Source organism: Nylanderia fulva, unplaced genomic scaffold (assembly GCF_048542155.1).
Source record: "Nylanderia fulva isolate GAGA-0341 unplaced genomic scaffold, ASM4854215v1 Scaffold27, whole genome shotgun sequence".
Taxonomy (NCBI): Eukaryota; Metazoa; Arthropoda; class Insecta; order Hymenoptera; family Formicidae; genus Nylanderia; species Nylanderia fulva.
The window spans coordinates 2376028-2395362 of NW_028190336.1; the positions used below are offsets into that span (position 1 = coordinate 2376028).

Sequence of the window (19335 nt, forward strand, 5' to 3'; positions counted from 1 at the left end):
GAACAAATCCAATCATACAATCTCGACGCACACTGGGTGAAGCTGATGTCGGTGGTAATTTTGGAAATAATAAACAATATTAAATTTTCTAAATTTTATAAAAAATTATGTTTAGAAAGTGGAGAAAAGATTGTTCTGTCACGGATTTTACATTTTTTTATTTTTTATCAAAGCAAATTAAGTTTACAAAATTGTTTAGTCACTTTACATTATTCCGAATGATATTAATATTATTTGATGAGAATAATGTTCAATATATATTATCTTTTTTTGATATTGCAGTTAGATAATGAAGAATGTTCTTACGTCGGCTTTATCATTATTCTATTGATAATGGCTGATTGTATATACAGGTATTCGTCGCAGACAATACATCGAGTGCAGATAAATTGATCAGTAAAAGATAGCGAGTTGGTAAAGTCGACACAGAGGATATTTTTGTAGCAGCAAAACAGAAGTGACAGAAAGCTATAGGCTCTACCTGGCCTCCATGCGCATATGATTATTGTAATGTCAGTGTCGTCGCGGCGATATATTTCCTTCATACAAGTTTATTAAAATATCTTTTATTGTTTCAGCAAGTTATATCTTTTATAATATAGTATTTTTCTCAACATATATAACAACTGACTTTTTCCAAGAGATTATTACCTTTTTAACGGCTACTTTAGCACAAATAGAAAAATATATATCTCTTAATATTGCAAACATTGATATCAAAAGATTATTCAAATCTGAGACTTTCCTTCTAACATAAGCTATAAAAAAAGTTGAATATTCTAATCCCTTTTATAAAAAAGGCATGTTAAGAAACAAAGAAAATAAAATTAACGAAGGATATTAATTACATGGAATGTACATTTTTATACATATATATATTTACAAGAATTGCTATATTATATAAACATTATTATATTAGAATAATAATATATCAAATTGATCGCTCCAGTTCATTACATTTACTTAAAGATACATTTATATCATTATTTACTGGCAGTAACGTAAACAAACTATACTATACTACGGACAGTTATATAATATATATTTCTTGCTTTTTGCAGGAAATATTTTAAACCTATTAGAGAAGATTATGACGATTATTCTGTATGAAATTAAATAATCGTGGTAAGTATCGTTCATCTTTCAAATTCGATACAACAAAGTAATTGAATAAATTAATGCCAAAAATAGTAAAAGATGATGCTATAAAATATATGTACAAGACATTAAATTTTTCTATATTCTGATTGTAGATATGTAGATGTATGTATAGAAAATTTTACTTTAATCGACGTAAAATTGCGCAAATAAAAATACATTGAAGTAATTCTATGTATATAAAGATTTTTATTTTCTCATTTTTGTAAATTTACTCAAATATAATTACATGCGTGAAGCAAAGTTATATTACTCTTTGATAATAAAATCTCAAAAATTGCTATGCATACATAAAAATTATTATTGCAATGTATGTATAAAAATATTAATTAATTACGTAATGCATAAAAAATCAATATTTAAATCTTTGAGAGAACAAACAAAATAAAATTTTCGCGCGTCTCCATACACATGTCACGCTACCAGTCGCTGCACGGTTCGCGCGAGATTGATCACGTGATTGTCAGTCTCGCAGTCGCCAGAGTCGCCTTGCCTCGAACGAGAATCAGTCTCGCGTAAGGCGCGCAGCGTGTCAGACGTTTGGGGTGTACTAATTCAACAGAAGAGATAGAGAGATGTTGACAGCACGACACGTGCAGCGTAGAGGATGTGTTCATACAGATGCCTGAGTCTAATAGAAGCATAGATATTTTGATTCTTGTAAAAAAAATCTAGTTTGCTTACATTCTCTGAAGCCTTACATATTAAATTTTTATGCATTGCATAATTAGTTAATATATTTGTATTCATGCATTACAATAATAATTTTTATGCATACGCTGCAATTTTTGAGATTTTATTATTAAAGAATAATATAACTGCTTTGCGCGCTTAATTATATTCGGTTAGATTAAACGATATGAGAAAATAAAAATATTTATATACAGTGTATTTCAGGAGAAATGATCAATATTTTAAGACCTGATTATAGATAAAGACATCATTTAAAGCAAATGTGCAAGCTAAAAATTTAATGTAATTATTTCATAGAATTTAATAAGTTAATGAATGTATTCGTTCTTAAAACTGAATACGTTGTATTTTTATAATCCAGAATAGAACACATGTTATATAAACTTTCTTACTTAAAATTACGTATACAATCATATCCTGAATGCTAACCATTCCTTCTGAAACACTTGTATATAACATTTACCAAATAAATAATTATACATACTATATTTTGTATATATAATTATTTTTATACTATATAATATATTCTTTTTTCTTGTATAAAAAATTCATAATATTTAATGTCCAAGAAAATTAAGACGGTGGAGTTGCGCTGTCGGATCGGAGTTGCGATGGCGCGGCTTCACTGTACGCAATATCGAAGACACTTTTCTTTTCGAGAAGTTGTTGATGACGTAAACGAGTACCGCTTTGAAACGGTGCAATGATGCTCTCGGAACGCAACTCGGTCTCAGATTGCTCGTACTGCGACGTAGATGGTTGTATTTCGAGACATCTCTCCGGGGACAGTTGCGGCGATGGATGCGGAGCTGGCGGAGGTGGGTGAAGGTAAAAGGGCGGCGGTATTTTCTCATATTTGTATTCCGAGTGTTGCACCAAACGATGCTGAGTGTCCGTAGAAATCGGGGGTGTTCTGGCGAATATCTGGATCGGCGGATCCTCCTCGAAATAACCCTCGGCTTTTCTCAATCGTCGTCCTTGGCGCACGATAGCCTTCAATTGCTCGGACTCGACGTTCACTAAAGGTTTGACCTTACGTTTCGTATGCGGCGTCTCCTCTGGAGTCTTGTGTTCCATAATTTGCTTCTCTCTTTGCTTCGCTGTTTGTTTCAAACTTCTACTTACCCAACGTGGTAACTGTTCCTCGTCTTCAGTCGTTTTCTTCTCCGATCTCTTCTTTTCAGGCCTCTTCGCGTTTTTTATTATACCAAGCCATGTACTTCGATTGCGTTTTACTCGTGTCGATCTCACCAGGTTTCGAGACAATTATCGATTTCTTGTCCTTCTTGAATTTTGATTTAGGCAAGGCTTGTTTTTGCGGATGCTCCTCTTCGCCTCGTGATGGTTGTTTCTGCGATCTACCGTCTCTAAATTTTTTTTCTGAATCCCCGCTAATCGACTTACGAGATCGATGATGAGAATGACTCGGCGTAGCTTTTTCCTTTGATTTTTCGTCAAGAACGCGTTTTCTCTCTCCAGGTGAAGGCGTCGTCGATCGCTCAGATTTCTTTTTCTTCTTCGCAGAGTTTTCAAAAGGTTCCGTTTTTCCAGCATGTTTTTCCGAAGTACTTTTACTATCTTTACTTTTTATTTTATTTACTTCGATGTCTTTAGTTTTGCCTTTGTCCAAGGAACTTTCTATTCTCATTTGATTTACTTCGGTATCTTCAGTTCTTCTTCTGTCTTCTGCAAGATCTATTTTCTCAGTTTGTTTCGAAGGCAAATTAATTTTACTTTTGTCATTTTGTTGCATAGGTTCGAAAACTTCTTCAATTTTTTTACGAGGGGTAACAATCTCACTTTTACATTCCACGTCCTCTTTTGTTATCGGAACGATTTCATCCTTAGTGTCTTTAACGCTTACAGTCAAAAGAACCGTATCTTGGATTGTTGTTAATAAATCTTTCATATCCGATTTTATGTTATCTTCTGATTTTTCAAATTTTGTCTCAAAATTTCTGTCCTCTCTATCTTTACTTATTTTTTCCGAATCATCTACGGACAAAATTAATTCACCGGAAGAGATTTTTTCGGATGTAGCGATCTCTGTATCTTCCTGTGATTCACTGATCGTTGCTTCGATCGCGATCGAGTCTTCGAAATTTTCAATTTCATCGAGCGATAAGTTGCTGCCTGTTTCCTCTTCTGTTTCGATTTCTATTCCTGCATCTTCTCCATCTTTAAAAGTCCTTCCAGGCATTCCCGCTATTTCAATGCTTTCTTGTTGCTGCCATTTCTGCCGATGGCGCGGAGTATCATAGGGTCTGGTAGTCAGCGTTGTTTTCCTGGAAATATCACTGGATGAGTCGCTCTCCTCCGAAACATCGATTGTATCATCAATAAAGCTTCTAAAAATTGGAACGCTTACGTCTGCATGGTCCTCTCCTTTGTCTCGTGATTCTGCAACATCTGCAATTTCAGCAACTGTAGCAGATTTGTCCAATTTTTCCAACTCACTAGTAGTTGATTTTTCTAGATTCGTATCTTTTGATTGATCAACAGGAAGTTCTTTATCAAGTACCTCTTTTACTTCTTCATCAGATTTTTCCTTTACTACAAATGTTTCTTCCGTTTTTTCTTTATGTTCGAGAAATAATTCTTCTTCTTTTGCAAGCTCGACTTGTAATTCTTCTTTATCGATAATTATTTCTGTAGAAGTAGTAAATATTGTTGATGTGACAGGCTTGTCTCTCTCATCTTCAATAGTTTTGTCTAATTTTGTTTCTTGCAAATCGGATATTTCTTGAGACGCCATATGCGATTCTTCTTCAATTTTTTGGCTCTCAATGCCTGTCTTTGCAATGAGATCCTCATCAGAGCTCTTCAATTTGTCTGTATCTTCTTTTATAATGTATAATATTTCATTAGATTCAGGTGGGCTGAAATCTTCTTGACTAGTATCATCAATATATTTTAATGATTGATCATCGATTGAAAATGCGCGGTGAACGCCAGTTAAATTTGCAGAATCATCTTGAGAAGATAATTTTTCATATGTTTCAGTGATTGATTCTATGTCTTTCTCCATTTTCTCTGAATCCTGAGTCGCATATTCTTTTGAAATCTCTTCTGGTTTTTCAATAATACTTTGATACCCATCGATATCTGATTTTGTAATTTTTATTTCATCATCACTTTTAATTTTCTGTAGCAAGTCTTCTTTGTCCTCTTTCTGTACTAATTCTTTTATTATTTTTGGTTTAACATCTATTGCAGTTTCTGTTGAAGAAATTTCCTCTTCACTATGTTTTTTCATAGACTCAAGACTTAATTTCTCTTCTTGATCATTTTCACGTTTATATATAATTTCGTTTTTCTCTTTTAGATATAATGAGTGTGTAACATCTTTAATGTCTTTTAAATCTTTTTCTGCCTCCGATAATGATGCAATAGTGTCGCTACACAATTCGTCCTGGTATTCTTCTATTTGTTCCACGTGATACTTCATTACATCACTCGATATTTTTGCACTTTTTACATATTGCTCCGGTACGTCTATTTCCTTTCTCATAATTTTCTCGACATCTTTTAATACTTTTAATTCGTGTACAACATCTCCTAATGTAATTTTTTGATGTACATCACTCGATATTTTTGCACTTTTTACATATTGCTCCGGTACGTCTACTTCCTTTCTCATAATTTTCTCGACATCTTTTAATACCTTTAATTCGTGTACAACATCTCCTAATGTAATTTTTTCTTTTTCTTTTTCTTTTTCTTTTTCGATTTCATGTAAAGGTTTCTCTGTTTTCCCCTCAGGTTTTTCAGATATGTAAATTTTTTTTTCTTTGACATCACTTTCAATATGTGATGACGGTCTCTCTATTTGATGCGCCTTTAAAGTTTCTAAGACAGGAGAATCTAAAGGCTCCGGTGTCCTTTTTCTGCTGTCCTCGAAATCTTTTGTATTAGACACTTGAAATTGCTGTTTCTCTGCAGTGTCTAATCTTATCTCACTTTCTGGTTGCATATATTTTAGATCTTGAAGAAATGCGATATCTTCAACGGCTTCTTTCAGCGTTACATGATCTTTACCAATATCGTGAGATGCACTTTGCTCAATCTCACTTTCAATAGCAGTTTGTATTTGATATTTCCCGTCTTCCATCTGTTTTATTATAAAATCATCTGAAAATTGCATTATTTGGATGTCTTTTTTATCGCTTGCAACATCTTCATGCGTGCTTATATCCATTGTTGACTGAAATTCGGTTTGCCGATCGATATCTTTCTTCTGCGGTTCTAATACAAAATCATCGGAGAATCTCTCGCTCACGTGATCTAATTTCTGTTTCGATTTTCGCTGATCCGCGTAATGCGATGAAATCTCTGAAGATTCTGTGCTTCTCTTCTCAGAATCTCGACTGACGAATAGATCCTTTTTACTGTTTATTCGATCGGAACTTGTACTCGTGCTGAGTTCTTCCGAAACATGCTTTTTACGGCCAATGGCTGCTAATTTTTGTGTACGCGATGGAATAGCAGTCTTCTCGATTCTCGATCTTCCACTTTCTTTACTCGCAGCATCCTTGCGTTTTTCGAGCTCTCGATCCTGTTGTGCGACTTGTTTTTTACGTTCTTTCTGCGTTTGTTTTTTTGCTCTCGTATGGCTACTTGTTTGTTTGTGCTTTGCAACTTTTTGAAAACTTTTTGACGATTGAAATTCCGATTTCGATTTCATCGGTTTTTCAAATGGATCTTCGTATTCGGTACTGCCGGGACTTATAACCTGCGGTTGATAATATTTAAATTTCTCAGTCTTCGTCTCTTTTGCTGCACTTGGAGAAGTTTCAGACTGTTTGCGTTTCTTTGAGTCATCTATTTTCTTCGATGTATGTAGATCTGACTCTTTCTTGAAATCTCTCGACCTTTCCTGACTCGTGCTCTCGTCCCCCGTGGCTTCCTGTACCTTTTTGTCGGCGAGTTTACTCAGTCTCTTTGTCAACATCGTGATTTCTTTTTCTAAAACCCGAAAACTAGGTTTTATCACGGATTCCACCTTCTTTTGTTTCTTTATTTTACTCTCTTTTCTCGAACTCCTTTTCTCCATCGTTTCGTGAATATATTTTCTATTATCAATACTTATATCCGGCGACGACAAGCTCTCGGGTCTCTTCTCGTCGAAAGTTTTCTCGTCTTGTCTTTCCTCTATAGACGAAGAGGAGCCATTTTTACCTTCGCGCAACACTTTATATGCGATGCTAGTCTCTTCGATGGGCTGTTGACAAGTTTTCGCCGACTTTCCTTCTTTTTCGCGACAAGTGCTTCCGTTCTCGTCGAGAGAATCCGATATTTCCCGCAGTACTCCAGGCTGCAAGGACACCTTTCGTCCCTCTTTTACTTCCTTCACTTTCTTCCTCAAAATGTTCAATCGTTTGTCGAAGCACGGACTCTCCTCTTCCTCGATAGGCGACTTCATCCATAAGGTCCGCGTTCTCTTCAATTTGTCCTCATCGTAGCGTTTCTTGGACTTCATCTTCTTCCGGTTTCGTTTATCCTCGTCCGACTCGTCGTTGTCGCTTCTGCTTCGAATGTATCGTTCCGTTTGAGTCGCGGCAGCTCTTTCGGTCTGTGTCGCGATGACCGCTTGTCCGGGAAGACTTTGAGTCTCTAAGTAACTTACAGTGTCCATCGCGATGCCACCAGCGTATCTTGATTCTCTCTCGAGAAGTAATCGTGTCAGCAAGACGTTCTGTCTCGCCAGCTCCAGATCATGAAACGCGTGCGATTGCATCGTTGTAGATTTCATTTGATCCTTGGAGACCGACGTTTTATCCAACATCTCGGGCATATTTATCGAGATCTCTTGACGATGAATGTCTCGCATTTGTGATTCCAAATCCATTTTCTGCGCCGCATATTCATCATCCATCGCCAATTTTTGCGTCTTAGAATCCAATTCGTCCGCTCGTCGACGTCTAACAATTTCCAATTCTTCCGGTAGCAGAAGAATCTCCTGCTTATGTTGATATACATTTCTCGGATGTTGATGAGACTCGACTGTGCGTAGCATCTCGGGTTCCTGCATTGACTGTTCTTGCCGCGTTTTCTGATCCCGCATAAATCGTTGCAGAAGTACATCCTTGCCGTCTATTATAAAAGTCGTCGGATAATGATGCTGACTCGTATCTTCCACTTGTCCTCGAGTTACTAATTGCAACACCTCTGCGTTCCCTTCGCGATAAAAGTGTTGCTCTCTTACTGTCGGCTCGTTATTAAACTCAGGATCGGCATATCTGGAATGAAACGGGAATAGTCCTGATATATAATTATTTTTTTATTTTAATTAAAAGAGAAGTAATTATAAAAATATGTTTCAGAAATTTTTATTTTATTTTTAAGAGAAAGAGTTGAGAAAAAGAGAACAAGTTTTAATAAAAATTAATTTTGATAATAAACATTTTTAATAATATATAAAATCGTTATTAAAACTATACTTAAATAAGTCAAATTACTACATAAAAATCTGACAATGTCAATGTTACAGCTATAATTTGTTTCAGACGAAGAATTTAGAAGAAAAATATATCATATCTGTTTGTGATTATTTTTCACTTAATTTTATTTAACAGAAAATATTTTGTCATTTAGAAATCATTAAAAATTATCGCGAATCGCTGTGAGCGTGACACGTTCTATCCACCTTTGTCTGTAAACTTGATGCAGAATGTCCGAACCACCTTCGATTTCATGTCGTTGTAAGGAATCTGCATCCATAGCATCATAATCTCTAACTTTCCTTTCCTCGACATCTTCCACATACATTTTCTCCTGCTCCTCAATTCTTCTCCTTCTTGAAGGATCGTAGGACGGGCCATCACGTAGCCTCAGTGAGTCTACATTTGCTTGATCAATGGGAGGACGTTCCGAAATATACACAACGTCCCCAGGAAGCGATGCTAAGCCACCATTCTTGGCGTTTCGACGATTAAATTGCCAGTTTCTTCGGGCCGGATCTGCGCTCCAAGCTTGCTTTTTTCCGTTCGATATAACTGCACGTTTACGTATATTATCATTTTTTTAATAAGTCAAAATATCTTTATGAATAGTAATAGCTTTATAAATTATAAAGTATGCATTAAATAGCTGTGTGCAATTAGAGCATCAATTGCAAAAATTCTCCTGAGACAAATATATTTAAACGTTTTAAACTTTTTGATATAATTGTGTAATGGTATAATTACTCTCGATTGTAGCCATTGGTTTCCGATGAAGATGCCGTTTTGGTCGACCATTAGGTCGAGCGATAAGCGTTTCTGACGAGTGTACCCTGCGCTTTCTGGGTGCCATGTAAAACGGACAACCTGGACAAATGCAGCAGATAATAAGTGCTGCTATTGCCAACAGCATCAGCAAACCCAGAATAATCAGTAGCCAAAAGAGCAATTTATTCTCAGCTTTATACACCGTCTGAAAAAGAATTCTGATCTCTCATTTCTCTAAAATCGAAGATTGCCAACAAAACTAGAAAAAAAATATAATTCATATAATAAAAAAACGTTCGATAATATTTTATAAAGTTGTATACAATATTAGTGAAGGAGACAAGTAAAATAAAAAAATAAGCATATGGAAAGAAATACGGATTAATGAACATTTACTCACTACTTCCTCGTTGGTGATTGTGTTGTTTGCGTAGGACCGCGTATTATCTCCCCCTTTGTGAATTACTCCATCGATTGGCAGTTTCGTGGTAGTCTCGTCGTTATATGTCATAGATACGTTGGTAGTGCCTGTACCGCCGATAATTCCTACCCCATTCGCAGCTAATGTATTGCGAATTCTTTCTACATCTACCAAGGGTGTGCCGACTTCGGTTTGTTCAACACGAGCTATCACGATCGTTCTAGCAACAGATAATTAAACAATATAAAAATATCAAAGATTTATTATATCAACGCATAATTTGAAGACTCTGTTGTTTTTAACAGATATTAAAGGGAGATATAATTTTTAAACTAATTTACAAATTTTTCAAAGATGTTTAGATTTATATTCTTTTCTTCAATGATTCGTATAAATCAGGAAATCGGAATATTTTATGAATTTCTGTCAACCTTTTTCCTTCCATCGATACAGCATTTTCTGTAACGCCGGGTTTATTATCCGGCACGTAAGGTCGTGTCTCTAATACGGTAATTCGTCCACCTGTGATAGTAGCTAATGTCTCAGCGGTCGTCTTTAAATTTGGATGTTCTCCTGGCACTACAAACATCATTATGCGAGCTTCCATGGCAGTTCCCCTGACGATGAAAATCTCCGTCTCGCTCGCTAAATGAGGTACGCCTAGAAACGTTAATGAAGAAAATAAAAGAATATTTTCTACTCGATTACATGAAATTTCTAATCCTATTTATAATTTATTTTTATTCAACTAAAAGTTGCATTTATTATCAAAATAATTACCGAGATCGTATGCTCTGGCAGTTAAAGAGTATAGAATATCAGTTTCCGCTCGTCTTCTTCGATGTTTCCTTATTTCGTCTTTATGTTTTAATTCAGTTTCGTTTCGAAAACTTTCCGTTGAGTTTATTGAATCCGGCAATATTGTTGTTCTCGATTCATTTTCTTGCATTGTGTGTTCCAATGGTGAAAATTCTTTATGTAATTTTTTCGAAAACTTGTCGTAACCGCTTTGTTTCTTTCGTCTGAATTTTGTGATAGGCGAACGTAGTATCAATTCTCCGGTAATTTCATTTAGATAAAATTTATTTTCATAATTTCCTTGAATTAATTCGTAACGAATTTCATTGTTCGGTGGTTCGGCATCAGCGTCGGTGGCCTGAACACAATCAAATAAAGTTGTAAAAATATTTAAATATTATAAATATCAATATATTGAAAATATTTTACGATTATAAATCTCAATGTAGTTTAAATGGAAATATGAAATTTAAACTTACTTTTATGATAGCTGGTGCTGTGAAATTTGTCAAATCGGCATTTAATGTAAATTTGTAAGGATTTTTCTCAAAAATCGGTGCATTGTCATTCACGTCCAGCAAATTGACAATTAAAGGTACTACTCCCGTATTACCTTTACCGTTCTCGTCGCACGCAATTACAGTTAATCGCAATTGTGCTGCTATTTCGCGATCTAGAAATGATCCCATTGTCACTGTAATTAAACCTGTATCGGGATCTATTCCAAAGGCGTCACTTCCTTGTCCTGTTATGCCTATGTATTGAATGCTGCCAAAGAGACCGGTATCTTTGTCAGTTGCGTGAACCTGTATGTCAATAAAATTATTCTTATTTCATATAAAAATTTAACATTGACTACATTTTTATCAATATAGACTTTTATACTTACAATATAAAAAATACGCGTCGCGTGCAATTAATGTCGGGAGTGCCGTGCAAAGTATCGCGTGCGATTAATATCAGGAGTGCCGTGCAAAGTGCCGTGCGAGCGTTGTATTCTACTAATTAGTTCATGCGCGACCGTAATTGTGTTTTCGCGAGTGCCATAAGAAGCGAAAAATGAACAAGAGAGGAGGAGGAGGCCCAGGCAGGCATTGGGCAACAGCAAAACACCTGTAAGATTAGTGTAAGTTATATGACTTTTTTGTTAGTGCAAGTTATATAATATTCTTAAAATATGTAAAATTAATTATTACTTATTTTTGCGGTGATTTATTTCACATTATAACATGTGTAACATAAAATATTGTCATACTATATATATATATTTCAGTTTACTTTTAAAATATTTAAATTATTTATAATAAACTATTTATACCTATATAGTTAATTATTTTAAAAATATAAATAATTTTATATATACAATATCCCAATATTTAAGAGTTATAAATTTTATTTATATTTAAAAAAAAGATTTCTATATTTATTATTTTTTTTATGAAAGTTTATTATATTAATTAAATATTTTTTCAAAAATTGGAAAATTTAATAAAATTGGAATATTTTATATATAATATTAGACATAATAAAATAATTATTAAATTAATTTTTATTATTATTTAATTATTATTAAACAATTATTACATTATTAGTTTTAAGAATTAGAAATTTATGTAATCATTTTTAATGAATATCTATTTTTTGTAGTATTGTACATTGTAGTACAACTTTGCTGTGGCACTTCATAGGTGAATTAAATTATTTTTTATTTTATATATTCTTATATAAAAACATTTAAAAAGGTATTATAGCACACACTAAGCTCTCCCACGAGAAAAAAATAATTTGCCAAGAATTAGGAGACTTGAAAGAGTTTAATTCGAAATTTTCGTTTGAACATGCATATTTGATTAAAAATTTCTTGGATTTATTTTAAAAATATAATAAAAATTACTTGGATGACTCGTGTTCCAATGGTGACATTTTCGGACAGTGTAACTTCGTAAGATTCTTCGTCGAATATCGGTGGATTATCATTAACATCTTCTATAAATATTATGACTGCTGCTGTTGCTGATAGATTTGTCGCTGGACCAACCTCTTGAGCAACAATCTATACATAACACACATAATACATATCTATATCAGTAAAACGTAACTTGAATAATATTGTTAATTATTTACTGATAATAAATTACATAATTATTTAATTACTTTTATATCTGATAAAGAAAGCATATAATATAATATAATTATATTAAAATAAAACGTTATATTAAAATAAAATTCGACAATATATCTTGTTCATTTTTACATTAGAAATACATACCTTAAAGGATAAACTTTTATACATCTCGTAATCGATAAATGTATTATCTCGTACTGTGATATTAAAGTCCGCCGAACGTTCAGCAACAGTCGGATTTATTTCAAAAGTGCCATTGTTATTCCGTAATTTTAATGCAAACACACCAGCTTTGCCAATATCTTCATCGCGAATTTTAGTCGAATATTGCTCAGGAAATATTATCAAGGAACCTGGCTCCAAGTTTTCTGGTATTGATGCAATGTAGCTACAAATAGAGAGATAATATATATTATACGTTAAGTATAAATAAATATCATAAATATATATAGTGCGACAAAAATATAATCTGTAGATAAAAATTTAAACTGTCTATTTTCAACAATGTGAATAATATATATGAATCCTATATATAAACTTTAACTTAATTCTAGAGTAATAAATGTTAAAAGAGTATATATAATAACATCGATAATTTATGAAGCATACAAGGATGTAATAGGAAAAAGTCATAATTTTATTTGTCAGAAATTAAATCGAGCATTCATGAAAAAACGTTACTTCGGCTTTTACGTGCTTGTCGTTAAAATCTTTCGGTACCAACTTATTATTTCCAAAATATGGCGGATTATTGCCGGGTTCTCCAAGAAGGAATCCGACTTCGACAACTGTCGCCTGTGCTGGCGGCTCGTCTCTAGATCTTCGTATTTCTTCAGCTACCACGGTAAGTACGACCGGTGCACCAATGTGAGTAATTTGCGTGAGTTCTTCTAAAGGCTTAGCGAGGACAATCTCACCTAAACATTGCAAAATGTATAATATCTGTTAATGAATTTTTCTTAAAAAAAAAAAAGATATACATATACTTCTATATATATTATGAAATGATCCTCTTTCGTTATTTCTTGGATAATCGTAGCAGTGCTTCCTGAATTATTTTTAATATGAATAAAACATCGGATATAATAGACGCGTGAATTCTCTTATCCTTGTTATTTCTCCGTCTTGACTTGTACTGTACACGCACGCTGACCGGCAATAATTTTACATAATGTACCGGCGGAATCGATGTAAGAAATCGTTCGCAGCAATAGTATGGATATATACATCGTTGAATGTAGGTAGAACCCGCACACGCAAGGAGCCGTAGTACGTATCGCATGCTCCTTGCCACGGAATGATAAGCATCGCAAGTTGAAAAGCAGAGACTGACCCCTCAGAACGATCGATACTTAGCCGTAGACTGTCCAGACTTATTCCGACCACCTTTAGGGTTTTCTGTTTACTGCTCGCCAATTTTTCGCGTTCTTGCCTGAATTATTTCACGAGAAAGAATCTGATATTTAAATATCAGATGACAGATAATAAGAATTTCATCAATATTCGCAAGGCCTAACTTAAACATACGTAAACTTACTTACAAAATTTGTATTTAATTTTACATAAAAATTTCGTGTTAATTAAATTTTTACCTATTTGACGAAATTACTTGTTATATGTCTAATAAAGATAACTTGGCGTTTTCACTTTCTTATATGCTTTTCAATTTAGAATTCATTTAATTCAATCTAAATTTTTACAGATTCTATAACTTATAATTACTATTTCTTTTTATTTTCGCATATGTTAACTTTAATAAAACTGTTAATTTTAATATGTTAAAATAATTTTTATTTGAAACTATCTATCCGTAATGATAAAAAGTTGTTCACAAATTATGAAATCTCTTATACGTGATTTTTTCGCAAACTTGATACGTATACATGGAACAAATGATTTTGATATCAAGGAATAGAAGATTAACATTGCTGGCAGTGAACAAATTTCTCTGCTTAATCATTGTCCGGTGCTTTTCACAAAATGAGGTCAGCTCTGTATACTAAAGGAGAATATGAATCAACGCCGTCGTTACTTTTTCCCCGAGATCGAAACTGTCAGAGAAATAACGCATGACGTGCAATACATTAAAGAATTAGCGATGACTCAACTCATCGAGTAATTTAATTACACTTATATTTCTAGTTTGCATTTGCGCAATAGTCAAAGTTTTTTAATCTTTTATCACGTTCGACATAATTAGATCGCACAATTTAAGAAATATATGGAATAAATTGATGACAAAAAATTAACTTTTTATCAATAAAAAATTAATATCAGATTAGCGCGTACAAAATAATATTAATTGAATATTTAACATATAATTTCTTACCAGTTGTTTCGGAGATATTAAAAAATGGTATGAAAGGATTGCCTTCGGATACTAAACCATATGTGATTTCACGTGGCACCCCTTTATCTCCATCTTCCGCGTGAACTCGTAATATTACATCTCCCTACAAATGAAATAAACATGACTTAGAAAATTTACATCATAATTTTTCTAGAAGAAGATAATAATAATTCACACAAAAGCATATATAATATTTTGCTATCTATCTTAATGTATCATAAAATCTATCACTTTCATGATCTATTCAATTAGCATCAAAGTAAATGAAATTGTAATATATTCAACTTACAACTTGCACAGAATTATTAAGTCTAGTTAAAGGTGGTGCTAAAGTAAAAATTGGTGGTACGTCCTGTACATCTTGAACTATAATAACAATATTTAAGCCTGCAATATTTCTAGTGTCTTTCCCAGGTTCCGTGTAAGGATCCTAATTGAAAATTTATTACGTATGACATTATGTTTCGTATTTATTCGTAAAAATAATTATACATACCGTCGCGTAAATGGTGAGGGTATACATTGATTGCGTTTCGAAATCTAATTCACCTATTAACGTAATAGCTCCGCGCGTTTGCGTTGGTGTTTGTCGCTGTCGTATAGTAAAAAGTTCTTTCGGTTGCTAAAATTAAACGAAAACGACTTTACATTACGTCTTATTATTCATATAAGTATACAAATATATAAAGTAATTGTTAAATGCCTACCCATAATTCGATATAAACAGGCTTGCCGCTCCAAGAATTCGCTCGTACGAGAAGATAATCTAGTTCCTTGCCTGGTTTAGTATCCTTTTAATGAGATAGCGTATTATTTTTTAATATCTTAATTAAATATTTCGTGTTATAATAACAGATTTTATGTTAATATTAGATAGATAATTAGTGATGACATGCACAAGATAGACGGTTTGTCTTGATTATACTCAATGGACTAATTACTACAGCACTAATTAGCGTTGTTAGAGAAAACATCGATAATTACTTCAGGCACCATTATTAGAGAAGGAATGTGAGGAAATATTTTATCACGCGACGTCGTAGCATTTGTCGCAGAAATGGTAGCTTGCATCGAATTTGAATCTCCTTTAGTATCCCGAACTCTGACTGCAAAATCGTGAAGACGCCCGGGCATAAGGCGTTTTGTTAAAATTACATTGGCTTGGCAGACCTTGTTGTACAGCGTACATGGCAGGTTGTCGATTCTTACAACTGGTGTAATTGTTGCTGAACGAAATACAGACATTATTGTTTTATCTTCCGACTGTAAATCGCGTTTTAGCTAATAATTTTGATATTTCAAGATCTTTATTATTTTTTCTTTCTTTAATTACCAGTTATTTCGAATACGAGAGGAAAGTCCGCGTCCTGATCGGTGGCGCGTAATCGAAAGATTACGGAATCGACTTCAGCATCGGCTGGAACCAATACCAATCCCATATCTGTAGATGTGTCAAAGCGTGGTCGAGCACTTTCGCTCCAACCGTAAATGAGCCCAAAATAAACCCACACTTTGAACCATGCTTCTACGAGGGGCATTCTACAAAAGAAAAATGGCAAAACATTACTCTCTTTCTTCTATTTTTTTTTCTCTATTGAATAAAAATATTCGAGAAAAGAGGATAAAGCATTTAAAAGTAAAGGACATTGAACTTTTAATTTGAACCATGCTTCTACGAGGGGCATTCTACAAAAGAAAAATGGCAAAACATTACTCTCTTTCTTCTATTTTTTTTTCTCTATTGAATAAAAATATTCGAGAAAAGAGGATAAAGCATTTAAAAGTAAAGGACATTGAACTTTTAATTTGCAAGGTCTTTCTACGTTAAATATAAAATAAGACACAGCAAATCGATAATACTTTGTCTCTATCCGCACGTAATCGACATTAATAGTGAAAAGATGACCAATTTTGATATGATCGTACACATATCGATTTTATGATCATAAAAGGAGGTCGCGAACACTCATGCTGCGTCTTAAAAACAGTATATCAATTGTTCAACGTCACGGTTTTGATTCATGTGATAAAACATGGAATTATACAATTATAAGTTATTATATACAAAGTAATTTTTTCTCTCAATATCTTATAAATATATTTTTACATATATTAAATTATAAAATAACAACTTTAAATGAATTTGCATTGAAACAATATTATAGATTCTGCGTTTATTTACATTAACACAGTTTGAATTTAATTTTACAACGCGTTATGTTTATATATATTTACATTTTGCTTTTAATTTTAGGACAATCTATATAACATGATTTATGTTGTAATTTTCATGTGGATAAAATTTTATTTTATCACAAATATATTTTTTACGCGAGTATTGATATAATGTATACGTGATTATTAAAACGAAAGTGGAAATGGGTCATCGACTATTTCTTTACAACAGAATAATATTGTTGTGTCACACATCAGAAGGCATAAATTTTATGATAGTATATTTTTATTGTACATCAGATAGTTTATCAGATCTTTTTTCTTCTTTCTCTTTAAATTAATAAAATATATATACCGTAATATAAAAATATTTTTATATATATTCAAGATAGTAAAATTTATAAAAATATATTCTTTAAGCAATTTAAAATCAATTTTTTTCTTTTCATATTTAATGCTTTTAACTTTTCATACATTAATTGCATTATTATCTCGAGATCAGAGAAACAGACTTGTAATGACATTAATTATTTATCGAAATTATATATAAGAAGTTTTAATCAGAAATGTTTTTTTATGACAACATTTAATTTACTCCATAACAATTTACATCTACTCCGCTTCTATTTATAATACAATGGATACTTTCTGTCAATGTCTTATGCCTTGACATTGCATAAATATTTTATCATGTAGCGGACATAGGACATTTAATGGAATATTCAGTATGATCTTTCTACACATAGATCCATAATAAGAGTCTTGTTTGTCTAACGATAAAATGGGCTTTAACTCATCCACATGCATAACTATTTCGCTATATTTTTACCGGTCAGTGTCCATGCTAGAACGATCGATATACTATTTTTTCCTCGTCGTATTTGCAAGTCGTGTCGACATTATTGGATACTCGCAAGAAATCGGTATTCACAGTTGTGATTGAAAATCCACTGTGAACTTTTACCGAATTGCTTATAAATATATAGTAAATAAATAAACACTCGCGCCATATATTGTGCACGCTGCCGCAAAGTTTCAGTGCACGTAAAGGATGTCGATATGTCTACATCGACATTTTATCATGTATATATAATGCCGACATCTCATTGTAAATGAATAGAATGGAGTCATTAACCCTCCAATTCTTTCTTATGATGTCCTTCGTAAAATTATTATATAATGGGAAAATAATTACTTTAATTACAAAAAAATAGCGTTATGTACATTACAATAATACATCAAATTACTCGAAAGAAAATAGGGCAAAGACAAATAATGTTTAATAAATTATTATATTAAATATCTCCCGTGAGATATTAAATATAAGATTTGCAAATATTATTTTGTAATACAATAAAAAAATAAAAATGTATTGAGATGATTTGATGATTTTTCTATGACAGAGAAATCAAATATGATGTTACTGTATTTTATGTTTCTTTGAAATCTAACACAAAAATTTTGTTATTTATATATATTTATTAAATTATATTATATTAAATTATATTAAATTAAATTATATTATAATTACAAAATGATATTAACGTACATATCGATATCAGGCAGAAGCTAAGAATTAAAAACACATAAAAACCTTACCTGAACACAAAGAATCACGAGATCGTCAAATGTTTCATACTTATAAGAATACCCATAGATCACAGGTCAAATGAATCGTTTGGCAATGCAGTAGCACACAATATTTCGAAACAAAAAAAATCGCGATTCCTCCTTTGTCTAAAAACGATCCTCGAGAATAAGTTAGCTCTCGTTTCGACGTTTTCAACATTGTGTAACAATCTTTCACCGTTTATTTTTCTCTTAGATAATTATTTCCACGCGACAATTCCAATTTTTTGCGCTGTTATCTTTCTTGGAGAATTGCACTGGAGAGAATCATTTGACGAACAATCGTCATCCGGAGATAACATTCTTGAGGTTCGTATGGAAGTATACTTCACGCGGCCGCGTATGCCGCGCGTGTGAAAGGGGTTGTACTGTTCATCCCCTATGTTGATGCGGCTCTACGAGTCACGTGTACGTCACGATCGGCGACCATCCCCTCCATCATAATTCTGAAAGTATACTTAACTACTTGTAACTAGAAACGGCTGTCGAGAACCAATACTTACAATTTTTGGAACTCAATTAAATAAAGTCATCATGGATGATCGTTTGTTACTAAATGATGACAATTCTTTTCTATTTCCATATAATTGTACAAAAATATAGATAAATTTGTCCAAGCCTATAGAGGTCTAAAATATTGTTGCGCAATCTATGATTGTTATAAAATTAAAAATTAAAAGATATTTTTGACAAAATAATAGTTTGCGAATAATTTTACGCGAAGATTTCTTATTAAATATAAAGTATAGAATTTTTTATTACTTTTTAGAGTTTAATT

At 32.8% G+C, this 19335-nt stretch overlaps 1 protein-coding gene across 1 annotated transcript; it reads right to left on the reverse strand.

The window, feature by feature from the left end:
* Positions 1-2423: 2423 nt before the first annotated feature.
* LOC146722810 (uncharacterized) lies at positions 2424-18570 on the reverse strand. The gene is given in 18 exon segments (XM_085483787.1): positions 2424-3033; positions 3035-8090; positions 8498-8846; positions 9039-9264; positions 9460-9700; positions 9912-10140; positions 10261-10636; positions 10758-11084; positions 12173-12331; positions 12548-12791; positions 13128-13320; positions 14733-14856; positions 15043-15183; positions 15250-15375; positions 15461-15544; positions 15738-15979; positions 16087-16292; positions 18528-18570. Coding segments are annotated over 17 exon segments (8931 nt in total). The 5' UTR covers position 16292; positions 18528-18570; the 3' UTR covers position 2424.
* Positions 18571-19335: the final 765 nt, after the last annotated feature.